Source organism: Carassius gibelio, chromosome B3 (assembly GCF_023724105.1).
Source record: "Carassius gibelio isolate Cgi1373 ecotype wild population from Czech Republic chromosome B3, carGib1.2-hapl.c, whole genome shotgun sequence".
NCBI classification, from domain to species: Eukaryota; Metazoa; Chordata; class Actinopteri; order Cypriniformes; family Cyprinidae; genus Carassius; species Carassius gibelio.
Genome location: NC_068398.1, coordinates 39,692,793 through 39,713,830, shown reverse-complemented (window position 1 = coordinate 39,713,830; position 21,038 = coordinate 39,692,793). Strand labels below are relative to the sequence as shown.

The window sequence follows — 21,038 nt, the reverse complement described above, 5'->3', positions numbered from 1 at the left end:
CAGGCTCATGGGGCTTTCCCGAACCTGTGTAGAGAGCTGGAACTAGATGAAACCAAGGGGCAAGGAACTCGACCGGAAGTTGAAGTCGGGTGGGGGCTGCCATCTTTTAGCAGAACTTCACTTGCGTTAGCATTCCCATTGACTCCCATTCATTTTGGCGTCACTTTGACAGCGAATAACTTTACATCGGAGGCGTTTAAAGACTCTGTTTGTCCATTATTTATTTCTAAAGATACACGACAATGTATAAAGGGCTCCATTACCTTCTATGTTACATTATGGCCCCGTAGAAACAGTTTTTGTAAAAAATAGGCTAACGATTGTGTCATAGCTCTCTGTCGCATTACCGTACAGACAGGTGGAGAAGCTCGCAGGCAATTAACTTAATATGGCGTAGTGGTGTTACATTTTAAAATACTATACAAAATAATTAATCAGAATACTTACTCCTGCTCACTCACGACAAAGAACTCCTCGCTCAAGCTTGCCGTCTCTGCAAGATTAACGATGGCAGTTTGCACGCACAGCTACTAGAAGATTTACATCTGGCAGACAGGTTGCTGACGTCGTCAAGCTTCGTTTGAGTCTGCGCGTCAGAAACGGAAGTGCTAAAAAACGCTAAAACTGGGCTTCACTTGTCTCAATTGAGTTCCAATGGGGTCGCTGTGTCCATTTCTTTTACTGTCTATGGATGAAACCTCCGATTTTAAAAATTTTGCACGGCTTTTTCCGATTCAATTTAACACTTTAAAGGAACTTATCACTCCAATTATACAGAGGAAAAACACAAACTACCGGGATTGTATCTCAGTTGGGGAACGACTGATGGTAACACTACGGTTCCTGGCAACAGGTAAGCAAGCTAAAGGTTATTCTTTGTTTTAACATTGCAGTACAACACCTTTTCCGTTGTGTACATTTTGGTGTATTATTAAACTTTATAATAGGCAAATTACGGATGGCAATTGTAGCCTACCTGACAAGATACAGCATATAAAATATAATAATATGATAATACATTAAAATTGTTTTGTTCTTGATGATTAATTCTCGAAAATGTGTGGAAAATTGTCAATGGAGTTATGTGATTGTATTATTTGCAGGAGAAAGCTTCAAGAGCCTTTCTTACCAGTTCCGAGTGGGAATGTCTACGATTCAGCAATTTGTTCCTGAAACCTGTGCAGCAATCTACCAGGTCTTAAAAGAGAAATACCTGAAGGTTTGTACACATTCGGACAGTGTAACATCCAAAAATGACTACGATTGATAAAGGGTCTGCCAAAAAAATTAAATAAAAAAAATATATTATTATTATCTTGCTGTTTTTCAGTGCCCAGACACAGTGGAAGAGTGGCAGCGAGTTGCCATTGTATTCCAGGCTCAGTGGAACTTCCCAAACTGCCTGGGTGCTCTGGATGGGAAACACATCAACATTCGTCCCCCACCAGGAACTGGATCGACATTTTACAATTACAAGCGTACATTTTCCATTGTTCTAATGGCACTGGTTGACAGCAATTACAGATTCCTTTATGTTGATGTGGGCTGCAATGGGCGTGTTTCAGATGGTGGAGTGTTTGGTGGATGCCCTTTACAGGATGCTTTAGAGAAAAGAACATCGAACATACCTGCACCTGCACCACTTCCTGAATCTGACCAGCTGGCCCCTTACTGCATTGTGGCAGATGAGGCATTTCCCTTGAAGGAATATCTCATGAAGCCATATCCAAACCGCAGGCTATCTGTTGAGCAACGCATATTCAACTACAGGCTTTCGCGAGCTCGGAGGGTGGTTGAAAATGCATTTGGCATCCTGGCAAATTGCTTTAGAGTTTTTCTAACTACCATTAATATTCAAAACACTGCCAAAGTTGAGGACATTGTGTTGGCTTGCTGTGCTCTGCACAACTTTCTGCGTACAGAGTGCTGTGAAGCATACATGGCAGCAATTGACCAGGAAGGACTAGATCAAGACCCCGGCCTCTCTGCCACACACAACCAACAGTACTTCAAATGCCAAACAGCTCAGGGATAAACTGTGCCAGTACTTTACTTCAGACATTGGTGCAGTCCCCTTTCAATGGGGCAAAATATAAGACACTGAGTCACTGCAGTGTGCTCCAAAAGTGGGAATGAAAATGCTGTTATGTGTGTTTGTGTGTCTCTGTGTGTGTTGTGTAACTTTCAAAAAATAAAATCTATAATTTTCTAATTCAAAACACAAATTTGTATATATTTGTTCATTGGGTTAAATGCATGTTTGTGTGCGAGATTCTCAACTTCCTCTTTTATTTAAACTTCAGTTGCTTAGTCACTATTTGAGCACAGAAGAGCCTCCACACACACACACACAAACAAACACACGTCTAACACTTCTCTATGCATTTGCATTTTGTATTTTTTTTGGATCTGATATTTGATATCATATTTTATCAAATGCTCTAATATGCTCGCAGAATAAGTTTGTGTTTCATGAAAATGGTGAGAATTTGCTCAATAAAAGTCAGGATTTGACATAATTATGTCTTTTGTGATCTCTTTTTACATAAAGAATTGTGAATGCAAGTACCTTTTTACTAAAAGTCAGTGTTTTATTTTGAAATGTTCAGAACAATGGCCCAACAATTTGCTAGAAGGTAAATAATAAAAAATAGAAGAGACTTTAAATTCTAAATAGAATTGTACAAGCCCTATAATACAACTATAATATAAATTATAAATGTACATGTACAACCTACAATATACTGCAAACATGATTACACTTTTGCAATGCAACACATTACAGGTGTGTATACTGATTGACAGATGCATCCAGTGAATGGTTGTGGCCCACTGAATATTTGAAAATGCAATCATCAACCTCATGCTGGAAATGTGGCAGTACATGTGGTGGCAAACTCTGCATTCTGTGTTCTAGATTTTTGCAGAAAGCTGAGATGGCATCATTGGTGTTTTCCTGTGATGCCAACTTTTCCAGAGTTTTGCCGATGGTTCGCATCAAGTATGTGGACTCCTCACTGGAGGACTCATCCTGCATCTTCCTGCGCTTCCCCGGAGGCTTTGGAGTATTTGGTTTCTGTCTAATGGCTGTGGACTCAGCTGTAGACTCCGTTCCACAGATCGTGGATTCAGGCAAGGGTGTACTGGGCCGTAGCTCCGCCTCAATGAAGCTGGGCTCTTCATGGGTGCCAGTCCATGTCTCACTGTTGGTACCATCTGAGGGTGAACAGGAATCACTATCAGCCGAAGATTCCTTAAAAAAAAAAGTAAAAGATAAAAATCTAAATGCAAATTATGTGATACCATAGATTCTTACAACTGTTCACCAATCATCCATAACAATAACAGGGCAAAGCTACAACAATACCCTGCAAATTGGTGAAATGGCTCTATTCAGAAGCACTTTATGGCACATTTGTGGAAGATAATGGGACAAAAGAATTTAACGGCTTGTGTTAATATGCTGAGTTACTTGTAAATAGACCCATCTGAAAAATCAGTGGCCACTTAAAAAAAAGCAAAAGGTTTTATTTTATTCTGAAAAAAAAAAAAATAGATTTGGTTATTTACCCTGATAGGTAAATTTGAAGTGCTCTCATTCCTTTTTGTGTGAGGCTGTAGAAACTGCAGGCGGTTCAGGATCCATTGCTGCCTGCCAGTCTTCTGAGATCCAGAACTTCCTGAGGGTCCTTGTTTCTTATATCGCATGTACTGGGTTCGCAATGAATCCCACCGCTTCTTGAGCTCTTTCTCAGAGGGATAAGGTCATATTTTGTAAGCATTATGCCTTATTTGTCAGTTTCATGATTATTGGTACTGCCAAATTTTTACTTTTTTCTCTACTGGACGTACACTAGATGCTAACACATAATTATAATAACTGCCTGTTTTCCATTAACCAAATTATTTTTGTACACACACACGTCATTATTCTTACAATGGACCATTTAAAAATAACAAACCAGTTTCTAAAGACCTTGATTGCCAAAAAGAAAATCTTACCTGATATGACAAGTTTATTTTCGATCTCACACCACATTTCAGCTTTCACCAATCGGTTGGAATAAGATTTTTCCGTGATGTCATACAAGGCCGGCCTTTCCTGGATCATGCTGATCAATGCATCTTCACTTGCCTCGTTCCAGACAGCCATATCTTTAAATAATCACGAATGATAATCACAAGAAATGCAAACAAATGAGAGAGGCAACTATGTCCCCGTTGACTTCATTGTATATATGCTCCGTCACTTCCGGTTTTTTTTCCTAGCGTGCTGGTTCGCTGGTTGAACAGCCAATCAGAATGATCAGATGGCCCGACTGGCTGACAAGCTCCGACGCCGATTCAACATGTCAAATCGGCCATTACAAAGCCGACGAGAACCAATTTCAGCCGACATATTAGTAAAAAAAAAAACTCAATAAAGTAGAGTTAAGTTTCCAATATGAATTATACATTCTTGAGTAATTAGAAGGGCTATCGAAAGATAGAATGATAGATTTATGGTCAGACAAAGGAGAAGGCAAGATTTCAACTTTATTGACAAAATTGGATAAAGAGTCCGATATTAACCAAAAATTCTAGATCTAAGTGAACCAGAATTGTAAGACCAAGTAAACTGTAAAGCGGATTAAATTTAGGCGGATTAATAGGAGAATGAAATACAGGCTTTATTTTAGATACATGAAAGGCGGGATGAATTCTCCTGTACACTAGAGGAAGTTTGAGGCGGACTGCCACCGGACTAATGATCTTGGTGACAGTGAACGGGCCAATAAATTTGGGAGCCAACTTATTAGAGACGGAACGGAGAGGAATGTTCTTAGTAGAAAGCCACACTTTTTAACCCACGACTTATACGGGAGGCCTAGACCGGTGGTGATTGGCTTTAGCCTTGGTGCGCGCCCCCACTTGGAGTAGAGTCTCGCGGTCTCTAGTCCAAGTGCGGTGACACCTCTGGACGAATGCGTGAACGGAGGGGACCGCGACTTCGGATTCCAGACTGGGAAAAATAGGTGGCTGGTAACCTACACTACACTCAAACGGAGATAAAATCTAGTGCGATGTGGTACCAGCATCGATGGTGCTCAGGACTTATTAATCATTCGTCAGCATCCTCAGTCATCTCTCCTTACCGTTTATATGACAAGTAAAATCTTACTGTACTGTAACAGGCTACTGCTAGCAAGCGGCTAACCATGTCCCTTTAGTGGCTTTCGTTATTTTATTTGAATGAATTATTTGTTTTCTGTTCCTTTCTGAATAGACTCCAACACATCCAAGCAACATCACATCCCCTGCACAGCCTGGAATATAACATTTATTTCCATGATTATCCACACTTGTTTCTTCACAATACCTGCAGAACTTCTGATGATTCGGCTGTGCAGGTTCAGCTGGCGGCTGACAAAAGCAAATGTTGGGGGTGTAACTATTAGTGATCCAGACTGTAACATCACAGTCGGTGTCATATTCTGATTCAACTATTTTTCAGTGTTCTTTTGCATGCACAAGATTTACATAAGGAGAAAACAATGCTGTTTGAGCCTCATATAATGTTACTTTCATGTACAGAACTGTTATTATTCAACTATTCCAAGGTAAATACAGTTTTTCATTCTATGTCACCTTTAAGCAAGTACAACAACACTTATTCACATGCAATCACTCTCTCAATAATGCATGCAAACAAATGTAATACAGCGCTACTTCATCTGTATCTGATTTTGAATGAGCAGAAATCTGTAAGAAATGCATTGATCTGTAGGTAAAATAACTGACGAAAACGTAGTTATTTTCATCTCAAACAAAATTTGCACCCCAAAAAGCAGCAATTATACATTTTAATGCTGAGAACCACGTTATTGGATTGTCATGTGTTAGAAAAAAAGGTTGCAAACTAGTGTTCTGATAAACCACTTTGAAACTCTCCTCTTATTTTATTTTTTAATATATGTTATGAACAGAACTGTGCTATTTCAAACATACTGAAATACTTCAGACATGGAGCGGTGTTTCTGATATCAGTGAGCGTGGAGTGGAGCAGGAGCGGGATAGACGTCAGCGATGTGTTCGGCTGTGGTCGAGGAAAATTAACTAAAAACACTGTTGTTAAAATATGTAATATTCACAGATGAACGTTTATTACTTAGGAATTTCTGTGTTTCTTAGAACAAATTCAAGGAGGATAAATGTTAAGCCAATGAGCATGTGCTTATATTTTCTCTAAGGTACACAGAATTACACCATATTTTAGATTTGACACATTTACTAGGTGTGCAATATTTATATAATAAGAATATTATTCTAAAGAAATTGTGGCATCAGAGCATTAAAAGTGGTAGTTTATTTTAGTGAGCTGCCTATATTTTAATTTTTTGGGAAAAAGATATTTGTCTGTTCACTGATTAAGAAATTGTTGTGTGTTTTATAAATTATTTCCTTTATTTTAGTAAAACGTGGGGCACTGTATTTACGCTCTCATTATTTTGGCCTAATTAAAACAAGAAACGATTAAATTAAACCTGCACGATTTAACTAAATCCTTGAAACTCTAAAGAATGGAATGATTAATAAAACGTCCTCATATTTAAACTCAAGTTCTCTTATTACAATCAACAAAATGCACAAAATTTTTCATTAATTGACAACTTCAGTGATTTTAAAGGGAGCCTTCTTTAATTGCTTTCATATAATTCAAGTAAAAAAAAAAAAAAATTCAGCTGCTTTTAAATGTGGGTGTGTATCATATTTCTTGCTGTGTGCCCAATGCGGAGTGCGACGCACAGCAATTATTCTTATTTGTCTACTTATTTATTATTATTATTATTTATTAATGTTGGATAATTGCATATAAAATATTATTTACTTTGTAATGCATATGCTAAATGTGAATAATTATTCATATTCAAATTATTAATGCACATGCATGACTGGGAGGAGCCCTCTCGATCACTTTAAATTTTTCCTGATAATTAAATAAATGAAAATTGGGGTGTCTCACATACATGAGAAATATATCTACAGAAAGCTTGAAATGTCTTATGAACGAAATCAATTCAAAACGAAAGCATAATGTAATCTGTGAAGGTTGCATTTCTCTATAAAGATGCGTCCATGTGGAGAGAGACAGCACTGGGAATTTCATCTTGAAGCCGACAAGAAAACATTTGTTTATTAATAAATAATTAAAAGGTCTCCTTTTTCACAAATATTAGGCTACTTCTGCCTGTGCTTTGCGGCAAACTTAATGCATGTGCTGGAGCACAGAATATATTGAGACTCATTATGGATTGTAGATGGAAATTAGTTGAATAATGACAAATGAACAACTAGTAACTAGAAAAATCTTTTGTGGGGCCTGACCTATTAAATACCCTCAAGACATCTCTGTTCAATTTTTTTAAAAGCATTTTATACGCATTTGCATAAATTCTTCTTTCAGATTGGTCTGGAATGAAGAAATGTCTTAAACACTTTGTCTTTGTCTAAACGAAAATTGAAATAAAATTTATATTTTTATAGAAAGGCAAACCCCTCTCTGCATATATATCATTGCTTCTGGTTTGTGCATTGTAAGTACAAATAGTAATTAACTTTCTACAAATGGTACAAGTTGCTGTTGTCTCATTTTCGACCTGAAAATACAGCCATACAACACTCCTCTTTCTCTCTGCTGCCAATCTCCGCCTCTGACTGACTGCTGTTAGAAATGCGCGGCTGAGCGTCGCGCGCCTGACTGCCGGTGGTATCGCTAGTGGTGAGTCACGTGACGGTACAACACAGGAGGGGGGGGGGAGAGCAGTGTCAAGTACGAGCAGCACTCTTGAGAGCTTGCTCTGCTCTGTGGCAGCAGCAGCATTTTGACAAAGACGGCCAGGTCGCAAAACGAAACTTATGGAAACTGAAACTTAAGTATCGATATTTTCACGTTGGTATCGATCAATACCGATACCAACATTGGTATCGATATTAGTATCGATCTGCCCACCTCTAACAGTAACTTCCTGATTCACTGCAGTATTATGCTGCTTTATCATTTAGCTAAGTGTTGCTAACATGTTTTAGTATGTTTCTAGCATGCTGCTAGTGTATTTATCACTTGCTGGCACTTTTTAATATGTTGCTAGGAGTCCTGAGAGTGTTATACATGACACTTCCTGTTGCCAGTAGATGGCGCTATGGCTATAACCAAATACAGGCATGTTGATGTGTATAGGACAGGAGTTAATCTTGTCAAACGTGTGAAGTTTGGGGCAGCAGAACCTGATTTTACCAAGTGAGACATATTCCTGGGACAACATCGTTGTTGACCCTGGAACAACATTGTGATTAACCAATCAGATTTGAAGAACCAGTGTTTAGATTTTGTGAAGTTTACGCTTAAAATCAGTGTTTGGTGCTTGTACATCAGTGTCATTCATCTATCATTTCCTCTGATTTTAGGGATTACTCATGGTTAAGGTTAGGTTTAGGTGTAGGGATATGGTTAAGAATATATTTTTGGAGTAAAATGTTGTTCCAGGGTCAACAAAATATGTTGACCCAGGAACACATCGAACTTGGCAAAATCAGGACGTGCTTTGGGGCAGATCGGACATTGCTTGCCTTAGTTACAGCAACTTCCTTTTTTCACTGCCTTAGTAGCATGCATCAGCACTTAGCTAAGTGTTGCTAACATGTTTTATTATGCTACTAGAATTTTGCCAGCCTATTTAACAATTTTTGACACTTTTTAATTTGTTCCTAGGAGTTCATAACAGTGTTAACTTTGTCCCTTCCTGTTACCAGCAGGTGGCGCTATGACTTCAAGTGAATTTGGTCAAGGGTGTTTGTTCAGAACAAAACACCTATCACACGTGTGTAGTTTGGGGAAGATCGGACATTGCTTGGCTGAGTAACAGCAGCTTCCTTTTTCACTGCATTAGTAGCATGCTTTAGCCCTTAGCTAAGTGATGCTAGCATGTTTTAGTATGCTTCTAGAATGTTGCCAGCGTATTAAATAATTATTGTTGCTTTTTATTATTTTGCAAGGAGTCCATAACAGTGTTAGACCTGCCACTTCCTGTTGCCGTTAGGTGGCGCTATGACTAGAATCAAATATGGGCATATTTATGTGTTCAGGACAGGAATCTCATCAAACTTGTTCAATTTGGGGCAGATTGGACACTGTATGCCTGAATTACAGTAACTTCCTGATTCACTGCAGTAATATGATGCTTTAGCATTTAGCCAAGTGTTACTAACATCTTTAAGTATGTTTCTAGCATGTTGCCAGTTTATTTTTCACTTTCTGGCACTTTTTAATATGTTGCTAGGAGTCCATAACAGTGTTACACATGACACTTCCTGTAACCAACAGGTGGCGCTATGACTATAACCGAATACGGGCATGATATTGTGTTCAGTACAGGACTTTTGTCAAACGTGTGAAGTTTGGGGCAGATCAGATGTTGCTAGCCTGAGTTAGAGCAACTTCCTTATTCAGTGCAATAGTTGCATGCTTTAACATTAGTTAAGTGTTGCTAGTGTGTTTTATTATGCTTCTAGAATTTTGCCAGCCTATTTAACGCTTTTTGACACCTTTTAATTTGTCCCTAGGAGTCCATAACAGTGTTAACCTGGTCACTTCCTGTTACCAGCAGGTGGCGCTATGACTATAATTGAATTTGGTCATGTGTGTTTGTTTTGAACAGAACACCTATCACACAAGTGAAGTTTGGGGAAGATCGGACATTGCTTGCCTGAGTTACAGCAACTTCCTTTTTCACTACATCAGTAGCATGCTTTAGCACTTCGCTAAGTGTTGCTAGCATGTATTAGTATGTATCTAGCATGATGACAGCTTATTTAACACTTGTTGACACTTTTTCACATTGCTTGCCTGAGTTACAGCAACTTCCTGTTTCACGGCGAAACATCAAATTTGTCAGGCCGCCATGGACACACCCCTTGACGAAAACTCAAAACCTTCGCAATTTAACATCACAAAGGTCTTATGATGACCCTTACTAAATTTGGAGACAATCCGATTAAAACTGTAGGAGTTCGTCAAAGTACGAGGCATGGAAATGTCAAAAACTGCACAAAAATCATACAAGAAATTCTAAATAACTCACTTCCTGTTGGGTTTTGGATTTTGTACCAAGAGACGTTTTTGTAGGTAATGGTGTGTTACATGTGTGTACAGATTTTCATGAATGTACGTGAAACACAGCTCGAGGCGCACTCCGTTGAAATTTAACAGGTGGCGCTATCGAGCCATTTTGCCACACCCACTTCTGAAACCTATATCAGATGTAAATGTTCGCCAGTCCTGGGGCCTCATTTATAAAACTTTGCATAGGATTTGCGTCAGAAGTGGCGTACGGATGAAACATAGGACGTGCGTACACACAGAAATATTCGGATTTATAAAACCGTGCGCACGCACATCCTACGGATTTTTCCCTTAATAAATCACAATCAATTCTAAATGTAGCGCAGCTTTTGCGGCTTCATGACACGCCCATAGTTGCCCATAAATAGTCAGTGAAACGCCCACAAGTTAATATTCATTGATTGCGAAATCATGGCAAACACAGAGAGGAAATCAAAAAAACGTAACTTCACTCAATGTGAAGTAGAAGTTATCGTTGGCGAGGTGGAAAAGAGGAGAAAAATGTTGTTTGGAGGGCACAGTGTGGGCATTACTAATGCCAAAAAGGCACTTGAGTGGCAAACGGTGGCAGACGCCGTAAATGCTGTAGCCTCACAACCTCGGACCGTGGCCGAAATAAAAAAGAAATGGTCGGACATCAAAGTCGAGGCAAAAAAACGTCTAGCGCTCCATCGCCAAAGTGTGTCTGCCACGGGTGGGGGAAAGGGGACACCGGAGCTGACCCCTCTTGATGAGAGACTGGCGGCAATTATTGGGGAATCCCTATTAAGTGGAGTGGTGACTGAGGCGGAGGGGGACACTGACGCGCCAGATGCACCGGGTGACACAGGTAAGAGAAATAAGTAAAATGAATGCAGTCAAGTCACATGTATGCAGGCTACACAATTACAGTTTATTAATATAGAACAATTTTATTTCAGTTGCTGGGTGTTCCAGCGGGGCCAGTGGTTACGATGCTGCAGCTGAGCAGCCGTCTGGACTCAGCGTCTCCACGGCACGCGGCTCTCAACCCTCCAGCAGTGGACGTGTCCTCACCGATGCAGTCCTTGAAATGCAGAGGGAAGTCATTAGTTCAATCAGAGAGGTGGCCAAGGAGTTGGGCGAAATCAAGACTGCCCTGACTGAAATAAACTGCACGATGAGGGAATTCTTGATTAAATAATATTTTCCACACCTTTTGTTGTTCTTTACAAGCGACGCATCACTTCCAAACGCTGGCGCACAGCAGCAGCATTTGGCTCAAATGCGTGGGGATGGGGTTCAGGGTCGGGGCCAACACAGCAATCAGCGCCAGGGGGTAGAGGCACGTTTTTAAGCTGTGCCACATTGTGTAGCACAGCACATGTCAGCACGATTTGGCACACCTTTTCAGGCGTGTACAATAACCTCCCTCCAGTGCAGTCGAGGCAGCGCAATCTGCCCTTAAACAGGCCGATGGTGCGCTCCACTATAGCACATGTTGTAGTGCCTTTCCTCTGCACTATGTGGGTTGAGGAAAGGCGTAAGCAGCCACTGTTTGAGGGGATATCCACTGTCCCCTGCAAGGATAGTGAAAGGGTTAAGACATTGAAGTACATTAAAATGTGAATGTCTATAATCAAACGTACCTAGAAGCCAGCCATCACGTATAGCACCAGCCTCGAGTCTGCGTCCAACACTGCTGTGTCTTAAAATAAATTAGTCATGGGTTGACCCAGGCCACCGAGCTACTACATTAGTGAGCAACATGTCTGCATCACAAATAATTTGGACATTGATTGAATGAAAATGCTTTCTATTAATGAAAGTATTATCTTTAACGTTCGGTGCCCTTATGGCAACATGAGTGCAGTCAATAGCACCGATGACATTTGGGAAACCATACATAGCTGCAAATTGAGCTTTCTTGATTGCCTGTTCGCCCGCCGTGTATGGAAACTTTATGGAATCATGGGACGAAGCTATTATGCCTTTTAACACGTCTGGCATTACCCGGCTAAGGGTCGGCTGAGATATTCCTGACCTGTCAGCCAATTCCCTCTGAAAAGTGCCAGTCGCCAGGAATCCTAGTGTTATTAGGACTTGAAGTGGGACTGGCACGGCGTGGTTCCTCCGAGTGCTCCTCTGTAACGCCGGGCCCAAAAGCCCTCAGAGGTCCAACAGGACGGCTCGAGGAAGTCGGAACCGGCTCATAAGCCACTCGTCCTCGTTTGCCAGCAAGTCTTCTTGCTGTCTAAAGATGCGTTCACTCCGAATTCTTCCATTTGCCACATCTTCTAAGAGCGCAAGATCAGCCATTGTGCGTCATTACACATTGTGATGGGGCATTTTATTTCCATCCATTTAATTGCATCTGACAAGCTACAGATGTCGGTTATAATCGACGTGGAAATGGGAAATTGTTCAGCGCAAATGTAATTTCTTGTTGCTTTCTGAATGGTTGAGACATACGCCATACATTGTTTTATCAAAAATAAAACAAACTAAAGGCATATGCATGAATACCATAATTCCGTAGCTTATGAAGAAATGTTTTACTATGAAAACAACTTTCCCCAGTGGACAATTAATACATCTATCTATCTATCTATCTATATATATATATATATATATATATATATATATATATATATATATATATATATATATATATATATATATATATCTCCTTAATTATCTATCTATCTGTCTATCTAATTGCAACTATATCTGCTCCGCCAGATGGACACATTGATGAGAATATCAGTTTTGTACATTATTTCGTTCTGTTAACTATATTATTTATGAGGATGAATTGCACAACATGCCAATATTGCAGAACGTATTTCACTTTTCTTTTTGCAAATATGTGTTCATTTGAATTTCTGTTGTAATTTTCGTTTGATTTTATTTGTTTGTTTCACTGCTGATCGATAAAACGGGTGTTCATGTAGGCTGTTAATTGTAAGACTTGCTTTGTGAAGTCTTCATGTGATTTATGAGAGGCAGTATTGTCATTTTCACTTTCACTTTCACGTGTTTCTTTTATCTGCCGACGGTGTCGCCATTTCTCATTTCACCCGTTTTTGTGCGTACGCCTGGGTCAGAGCTTGCGTGAAGGACCGCACATTTTCTCGTCAAGTTTGCTTTTTATAAATATCAATTATTGTGTAGAGAGTGGCGTACGCCTTCTTTTGTGCGTACGCAACGTTTATAAATGAGGCCCCTGATGCGTGTGCAAAGTTTCGTGAGTTTTGGAGCACGTTTAGGCCCTCAAAAATGCGACTCATTACGGAGAAGAAGAAGAAGAAGAAGAAGAAGAATAAACAGAGCAATTCCAGTAGGGTCCTTGCACCGCAGTGCTCGGGCCCTAATAACAAATATAGCTGCAAGCAGCAATTACAGGGCCAAGCACTCCACCGGCAAATTGAGGAGCTAAGCATGGCACGGAGCATCATACCAAATGCATTAATAAGCGATAACAGCAATTTTAGGATTATTGTAATTGATCAATCAGCGTCGCACACCTGTAGGTTATAGATAGATGCTTAGTCAAAAAGACTGATATAGTCCTGATGAAGATCAAACGATCGAAAACGTTGCCATTAAAGTATTTTTTGTTTTGAAAGTTGTTAGTGTGCGGGATTTTCTTGTTTTTCTCAGGATTATTGTAATTGAAATGGCTAAAAAAACATAAATACAATCTCTAAAAGCATGATTACTTGGCTTATCAAGTTTGACCAATAGGTGTCACTGTTATCAAATCAATTTTGTGTACTCTGTGTGACTTGTCAATGACACACACAAAGTTTGGTATCAATATGCCAAAGCATTGCAGAGATACAGCCTCAAGTGTTATTTTGGCATCATGCCTCAAATTCGTGGCTGTGGCATGCGAAAACCGTTTTGTCTATCGACACAAAATCCATACATTTTGTCAGAACTGTCTGAAGATCATGACTAAATTTTGGTGAAAATCAGACCAACAGTTGATGAGGAGTAAAAAAAAGTATATTTTCAATATAAATCAAAATGGTGGACAGGAAGATCCAGCTTACTCTGGCATATTTGGTATCTTTGTTGTCGGCATAAGCCAGGGAATATTTTGAGACCAGTTTTATTGCAATAGGATAATGCAATAAAAGGTTATAAGCATTTTCATAAGTGTAAAAATTAATAGTTAATGATTGGTTTATTACTCTTGACCAATAGGTGGCGCTGTTACAAAATTGATGTGGCATGGTCAGTGTGAGGTGACAATGACACATACAAAGTTCGGTGCAAATATGTCAAAGTCTTGCTGAGATACAGCCTCAAATGCATTTTGGTATCCGTCCAGCAAATTCGTTGATGCGCTAAATGAGAACCGTGCCGTGTATCGACACAAAATCCTTAACTTTTTGCTAGTGGGGTCTGAAGATGATCCGCGTCAAATTTGGTGAAAATCTGACTAACGGTCTAGGAGGAGTTTGAAAAAGTACGTTTTCAACAAATCAAAATGGCGGACAGGAAGTATAGCCAATTTTGGCATAATTTGTATTGATGTTCTCTGTATGCCCCAAAGAATATAGGGAGACCATTTTGATTTCAATAGTCTAATTTATTCAAAGGTTTCATTATAACTTTCTGAGTACCTTCAGGGCATGGAGCCGAAGATTTTTGTAATTATTTTCGTAAGGAAACGATAATGCGTTCAAAAAATAAAGCATTATAAAACATAATTCAAAATTGCCGACACAGGAAAATTGGATATCATTCGACTCGACATGACACTGAATCTAAAGAGACCAGTTGTGTGATTTATGGCCAAACCATTCAGAAATTATATGCAAAAATATGCATTTTTCATATCTCCTGACCACTAGGTGGCGCTCTGTCAAAACATTGCAGGTAGTCTCAGGTCATGGTTATTAGGACACACACCAAGTTTGGTCTCAATATGCCAAACCGTTGCCGAGATATAGCCTCACGTGCATTTTTTCGTGCTTTTCGTCAAATGTGTTCACGTGTCATTCGAGAACGGTTGGACGAATCAACTTGAATTCCATAAATTGTTGCTAGCATTGTCTGAAGATGATCTGAGCCAATTTTTGTGAAAATCGGAAAAACAGTCTAGGACGAGTTTGAAAAGTCGATTTTTCATACAATTGAAAATAGCAACAAAAAAAAACTAAGCCCATTCCGAGTTCATTCGACTTGGCATGAGCCAATGAATTTTTTTCAAAAATTGAAAATAGCGAAAAAACTAAACCTTGCGATTTTTGAATTGTGGGGTTGAGCCAAGGATTCAGAGGAAAAAAGAAATTTTATTTTCTGGCTTACAGTTCAAAAGTTATTAGCATAGAAACTTTGAAACTTTGGACAAGTGGTGGCACTAGAGTTGGAGTTAGAGACTTTGCTATGGTTAATGTTGGGACGTCCCTCTATCAGTGTGCCAAATCTCACAACATTCCTGCAATCGGTTCTATGGGCTGCCATAGACTTGCGGAGGAAGAAACGGAAAAAGACATTTAAATTTATTCATTTAGCTGACGGTTTTATCCAAAGCGACTTACAATTGCAATATATGTCAGAGGTCTCACCCCTCTGGAGGAGCTAGGGGTTAAGTGTCTTGCTCAGGGACACATTGGTGTGTGGTCAGTGAATGGCTGCTGTTTCCAATGAATATGTGCACGAGGCACCAGCGTGATCAAACAGCTGAACTACTATATTTTTGGTTGCACAGTAAAGACATAATTAAAAAATGCAAAGTGTTATCAGTTTTAAAAATCAAGAATAATAACAGAGTTAATACGAATTATTTCTAAATGCTGGACCATTCTGATTTCGCTCTGCATGTGGAACCTGAAGATTTTTTTACTTATTTTTTTAAACCAAGAATGAACCAACATGAAAACATTTAGCTTTTAATCCTTATGTATATATATATATATATATATATATATATATATATATATATATATATATATACACACACACACACACACACACACACTGTAGCCTTAGACTATTCCAGGTCTGGCAGTAGTTTCGCAAATGATGAACCATTTTGGTTGTCTATCTACTGTACATTACTTTTTTCTCCATTAAATTTATGAAATCCCAGCACACGCTCCTAATAAATATTTGTTATTACAGCAGCAACATTCACAGAACAGTTATTCTTAACTAAAGCAAGTGGCTGCTGTGTGCATGGTTTATATGGTTTGGTGGAATGCCAGCAGAGCACTGCATTTGTAATCTCTAAAATACATCTCAGTTCATCCGAATCTCACAAATCTGTTAACACACAATAAAAATATGCATAATGAATCTACATTTTCCTCTTCAAACGAATGCTTAGTTTGTGGCTCATTATTAGCCTATTATTATTAATAACGAAACCGGCTAAAACAGTGGGATGACAAATTCTCTTATATTACACTCTGAACTTTTATAAACAAAATGAATAAGGAAAATATGTTTTATCCGAATTGTAACACAAAAATGTTTTTAAAAGACTTTTGATTTCCCCTTTCTTTAAAACTATAGTAGTTTGTGATTCATTGTTAGCCCATTAATTAAAACACAAGCAATAAAATAGTACAATGCTACAAATTCTCATTGACATTTAAAGGCTTTTTACTTTTCTTGACCAAAGTGAATAAAATTGATATTGTAACCAAAATAAATAAGGTATTTTCCCTCTTTTAAAACAAATGCTTAGTTTGTGGTTCAATGTTTTATTTATTTGAAATGAAAACAGCAACCATAATGACAAACTCTCTTTATTAAGGGAATATTAAAAGGAAGAAATTTAACCTTTTTTAACAAAAGTTGTGCTTTTGGATCAGTATCTCGCATCAATCCCTGTTATAGCCTAAATAGAAGCTCTGCATACGCTTACACCTGTTTATCATGTATATTTTATATTAGTTCATTTTGCTTTTGAGCAACAAATGAATAACAATTTAATTGTTTTAGATATTTTATGTTTAGATATTTCTACTTTGCAGAGACCCATGAATCATTTTATTTTCCTGTATCCTGCACACACGCACACACACACACACACACACAGAAGTCTTGTCCAGCGCAGCTCTCTGTTACATCGGATCTCGCGGGAGCAAGTCTGTAATCCACAATCACATGGCAGTTGCTTCAATGCATTTAAGGGTGTGGTCCTGGTCAAGAATCTCCTGAACTCCAAACTGAATGTCAGAATGGGAAAGAAAGGTGATTTAAGCAATTTTGAGCGTGGCATGGCTGTTGGTGCCAGACGGGCCGGTCTGAGTATTTCACAATCTGCTCAGTTACTGGGATTTTAACGCACAACCATTTCTAGGGTTTACAAAGAATGATGTGAAAAGGGAAAAACATCCAGTATGTGGCAGTCCTGTGGGCGAAATTGCCTTGTTGATGCTAGAGGTCAGAGGAGAATGGGCCGACTGATTCAAGCTGATAGTAGAGCAACTTTGACCTAAATAACCACTTGTTACAACCGAGGTATGCAGCAAAACATTTGTGCAGCCACAACACGCAGAATCTTGAGGCGGATGGGCTACAACAGCAGAAGACCCCACCGAGTACCACTCATCTCCACTACAAATGAGAAAAAGAGGCTACAATTTGCACAAGCTCACCAAAATTGGAAAGTTGAAGACTGGAAAATGTTGCCTGGTCTGATGAGTGTCGATTTCTGTTGAGACATTCAGATGGTAGAGTCAGAATTTGGCGTAAACAGAATGAGAACATGGATCCATCAAGCCTTGTTTCCACTGTGCAGGCTGGTGGTGGTGTAATGATGTGGGGGATGTTTTCTTGGCACACTTTAGGCACCTTAGTGCCAATTGGACATCGTTTAAATGCCATGGCCTACCTGAGCATTGTTTCTGACCATGTCCGTCCCTTTATGACCACCAGGTACCCATCCTCTGATGGCTACTTCCAGCAGGATAATGCACCATGTCACAAAGTTCAAATAATTTCAAATTGGTTTCTTGAACATGACAATGAGTTCACTGTAATAAAATGGCCCCCCACAGTCACCAGATCTCAATTCAATAGAGCATCTTTGGGATGTGATGGAACGGGAGCTTAGTGCCCTGGATGTGTATCCCTCAAATCTCCATCAACTATCCTATCAATATGGGCCAACATTTCTAAAGAACACTGTATTAGTATGGTGTTCCTAATAATCAGAAAAATTATCGCGATGTGAGTTGTTTTCCAATATCGTGCAGCTCTACTAGTAAGTTTAGTCAAGCTTACAGGCTCAGTAGCTTCTGCAGCATGAGCACAAACATGTAGTCCTCCATTGTTGTTGGTGTTAAATGACCTAGCGGTGTCTGAATATGGTCAAGACTTGGGGTGATGACATCATTGTTTTACAAAACATATGGATTGGCAGTACAGAAAAACACAAAGGTGTCATTTTCAGATTTATCCACTCTGGGACCTGGTTTACAAAACAAACAAAAAATAGGGTTTTCACTGCCCCGAATGCCGGATCCGTCTGGACGAAACGCATATACCATACAAAATATTTACATATACAGCTAAATGTGTCTCCGCGTGTACGGGGCCTTACTGTGGTTGGTTTTTGTATAACCGTGTATAACAGATGACTCAATGGAACGCTTCCCTCGTACATTGTGGTGATGTGCTTTCTCTCCAGTGTGAATCCTCTCATGTCTTTTCAGACTTGATAATTGATTGAATCTCTTGTCACAGTGTGAACACTTGTAAGGTTTCTCTCCAGTGTGGATCCTCTCATGTTTTTTCAGACTTGATGAATCACCGAATCTCTGGTCACAGTGTGAACACTTGTAAGGTTTCTCTCCAGTGTGGATCCTCTCATGTTTTTTCAGACTTGATGAATCACTGAATCTCTGGTCACAGTGTGAACACTTGTAAGGTTTCTCTCCAGGGTGAATCCTCTCATGTTTTTTCAGACTCAATGAATCCCTGAATTTCCTGTCACAGATTAAACACTTTTAAGGTCTCTTTCCAGTGTGAATCCTCTCATGTTTTTTCAGACTTGATGATTGATTGAATCTCTTGTCACAGTGTGAACACTTATAAGGTTGCTCTCCAGTGTGAATCCTCTCATGTGTTTTCAGATGTGATAAATCACCGAATCTCTTGTCACAGTGTGAACACTTATAAGGTTTCTCTCCAGTGTGGATCCTCTCATGTCTTTTCAGATTTTTTGACTGACTGAATCTCTTGTCACAGTGTGAACACTTGTAAGGTTTCTCTCCAGTGTGGATCCTCTCATGTCTTTTCAGATTTTCTGACTGACTGAATCTCTTGTCACAGTGAGAACACTTGTAAGGTTTCTCTCCAGTGTGGATCCTCTCATGTGTTTTCAGATTTTCTGACTGACTGAATCTCTTGTCACAATGTGAACACTTGTAAGGTTTCTCTCCAGTGTGGATCCTCTCATGTGTTTTCAGATATGCTGATTGATTGAATCTCTTGTCACAGTGTGAACACTTGTAAGGTTTCTCTCCAGTGTGAATCCTCTCATGTGTTTTCAGAGTTGCTGATTGACTGAATCTCTTGTCACAGTGTGAACACTTGTAAGGTTTCTCTCCAGTGTGAATCTTCTCATGTGTTTTCAGAGTTGATGAATCATTGTATTTCTTGTCACAGTGTGAACACTTGTAAGGTTTCTCTCCAGTGTGAATCCTCTCATGTCTTTTCAGAGTTGATGAATCATTGTATTTCTTGTCACAGTGTGAACACTTGTAAGGTTTCTCTCCAGTGTGAATCCTCTCATGTCTTTTCAGAGTTGATGAATCATTGCATCTCTTGTCACAGTGTGAACACTTGTAAGGTTTCTCTCCAGTGTGAATCCTCTCGTGCAGTTTTAAACTGCTCACTGAACTAAAAGTATTTTCACACTCAACGCACATGTACTTTCTTTCACCAGTATGTATTTTCTGATGTACTTTCAAACTTTGTAGATGCAAAAAACTCTTACCACACAAATGACATGAATGTGGCTTCTTCTTTGCATGAACGTTCAAGTGTTTCTTCAGAAGTGAAGCCCATAAAAACATTTTACCGCATTGATCACATGCGTGCTGCTTCTCTTCAGTGTGGATGTTCATGTGATCCTCAAGGTTTGATGATTGTGTGAAACTCTTCCCGCACTGATCGCAAAGTTTTCCCCCAGTTTTGACATGATTTTTCTCCTCAACTTCACTTGATTCTTCATTTTCCTCTTTTTCTTCAATGAATTCTGAAATAAAAGTAAAAATTATTTATTTTTGGTATATTGTGTTACGTCCAGTGACGTATTAAATTGTGTTGTCTGTATTGTTGCATGGTTCTTTTGTTGTTTTTCTCTTGCTCCGTGTCTCCTGCTTCTCTGGCTCCTCCCACTCTTTCCACTCGGGCAGGTAGCTGATTGCCTTTTCCAGCTGCATCTACTTACCAACTGAAGGAGAAGCAGTATAAAAGCTGAGCAGGAACTACAGAAGATGAGAACTTTTCTCCAGAGCATGTCCTTTGTCTAGCCTGGCCTCGTGCAGTTTGTTGTAGCCTTTTGGGGTTCTGTGTAGTAAACTTCATTAATCTGAAGTACTGTTGATTTAACTCTGTTTGATTGTTACCCTTGGTGGGTGCCTTTTTCTTTTGTCCTGTACATATTTTTCTCCTGGTTTGAGGATTAGATAGGGAGTTAGTGTATAACTTTGTTGTTGATTTTATTTTCATTTGACAGGTTTAGAAAGAATCTAATTTCCAGAATAGACACCCTTTTGTTTGTTATTTTGGCATTATTCACCCTCCTGAAGTTTTGCTTCCCTCTTAATTTTATTTCTTTGAGAATTGTTAACTCCCAGCATTCACTGAGCTGTTAAAAAACCTTTAACAGCCCCCTTGTTGTTGTTGTTGCTATGCAGGGGCTTGGGTAAATGCTCTTCCCAAACAC

The 21,038-nt window shown here is 39.2% G+C and overlaps 1 protein-coding gene and 1 pseudogene across 1 annotated transcript in view; both read right to left on the bottom strand.

The window, feature by feature from the left end:
- Nucleotides 1-2,625: 2,625 nt before the first annotated feature.
- Nucleotides 2,626-21,038, bottom strand: part of LOC127953445 (uncharacterized) — a 38,701-nt gene continuing 20,288 nt past the window's right edge. The window contains exons 2-3 of the mRNA XM_052552695.1: nt 3,571-4,155; nt 2,626-3,253 (exon numbers count right to left, since the gene is read on the bottom strand). Of these exons, the coding sequence (XP_052408655.1) occupies nt 2,780-3,253; nt 3,571-3,708 (612 nt within the window). The 5' untranslated portion in view covers nt 3,709-4,155 and the 3' untranslated portion in view covers nt 2,626-2,779. The remainder of the gene's footprint in view (nt 3,254-3,570; nt 4,156-21,038) is intronic.
- The window catches only part of LOC127953367 (zinc finger protein 271-like), a 187,927-nt pseudogene continuing 183,757 nt past the window's right edge, over nt 16,869-21,038 (bottom strand).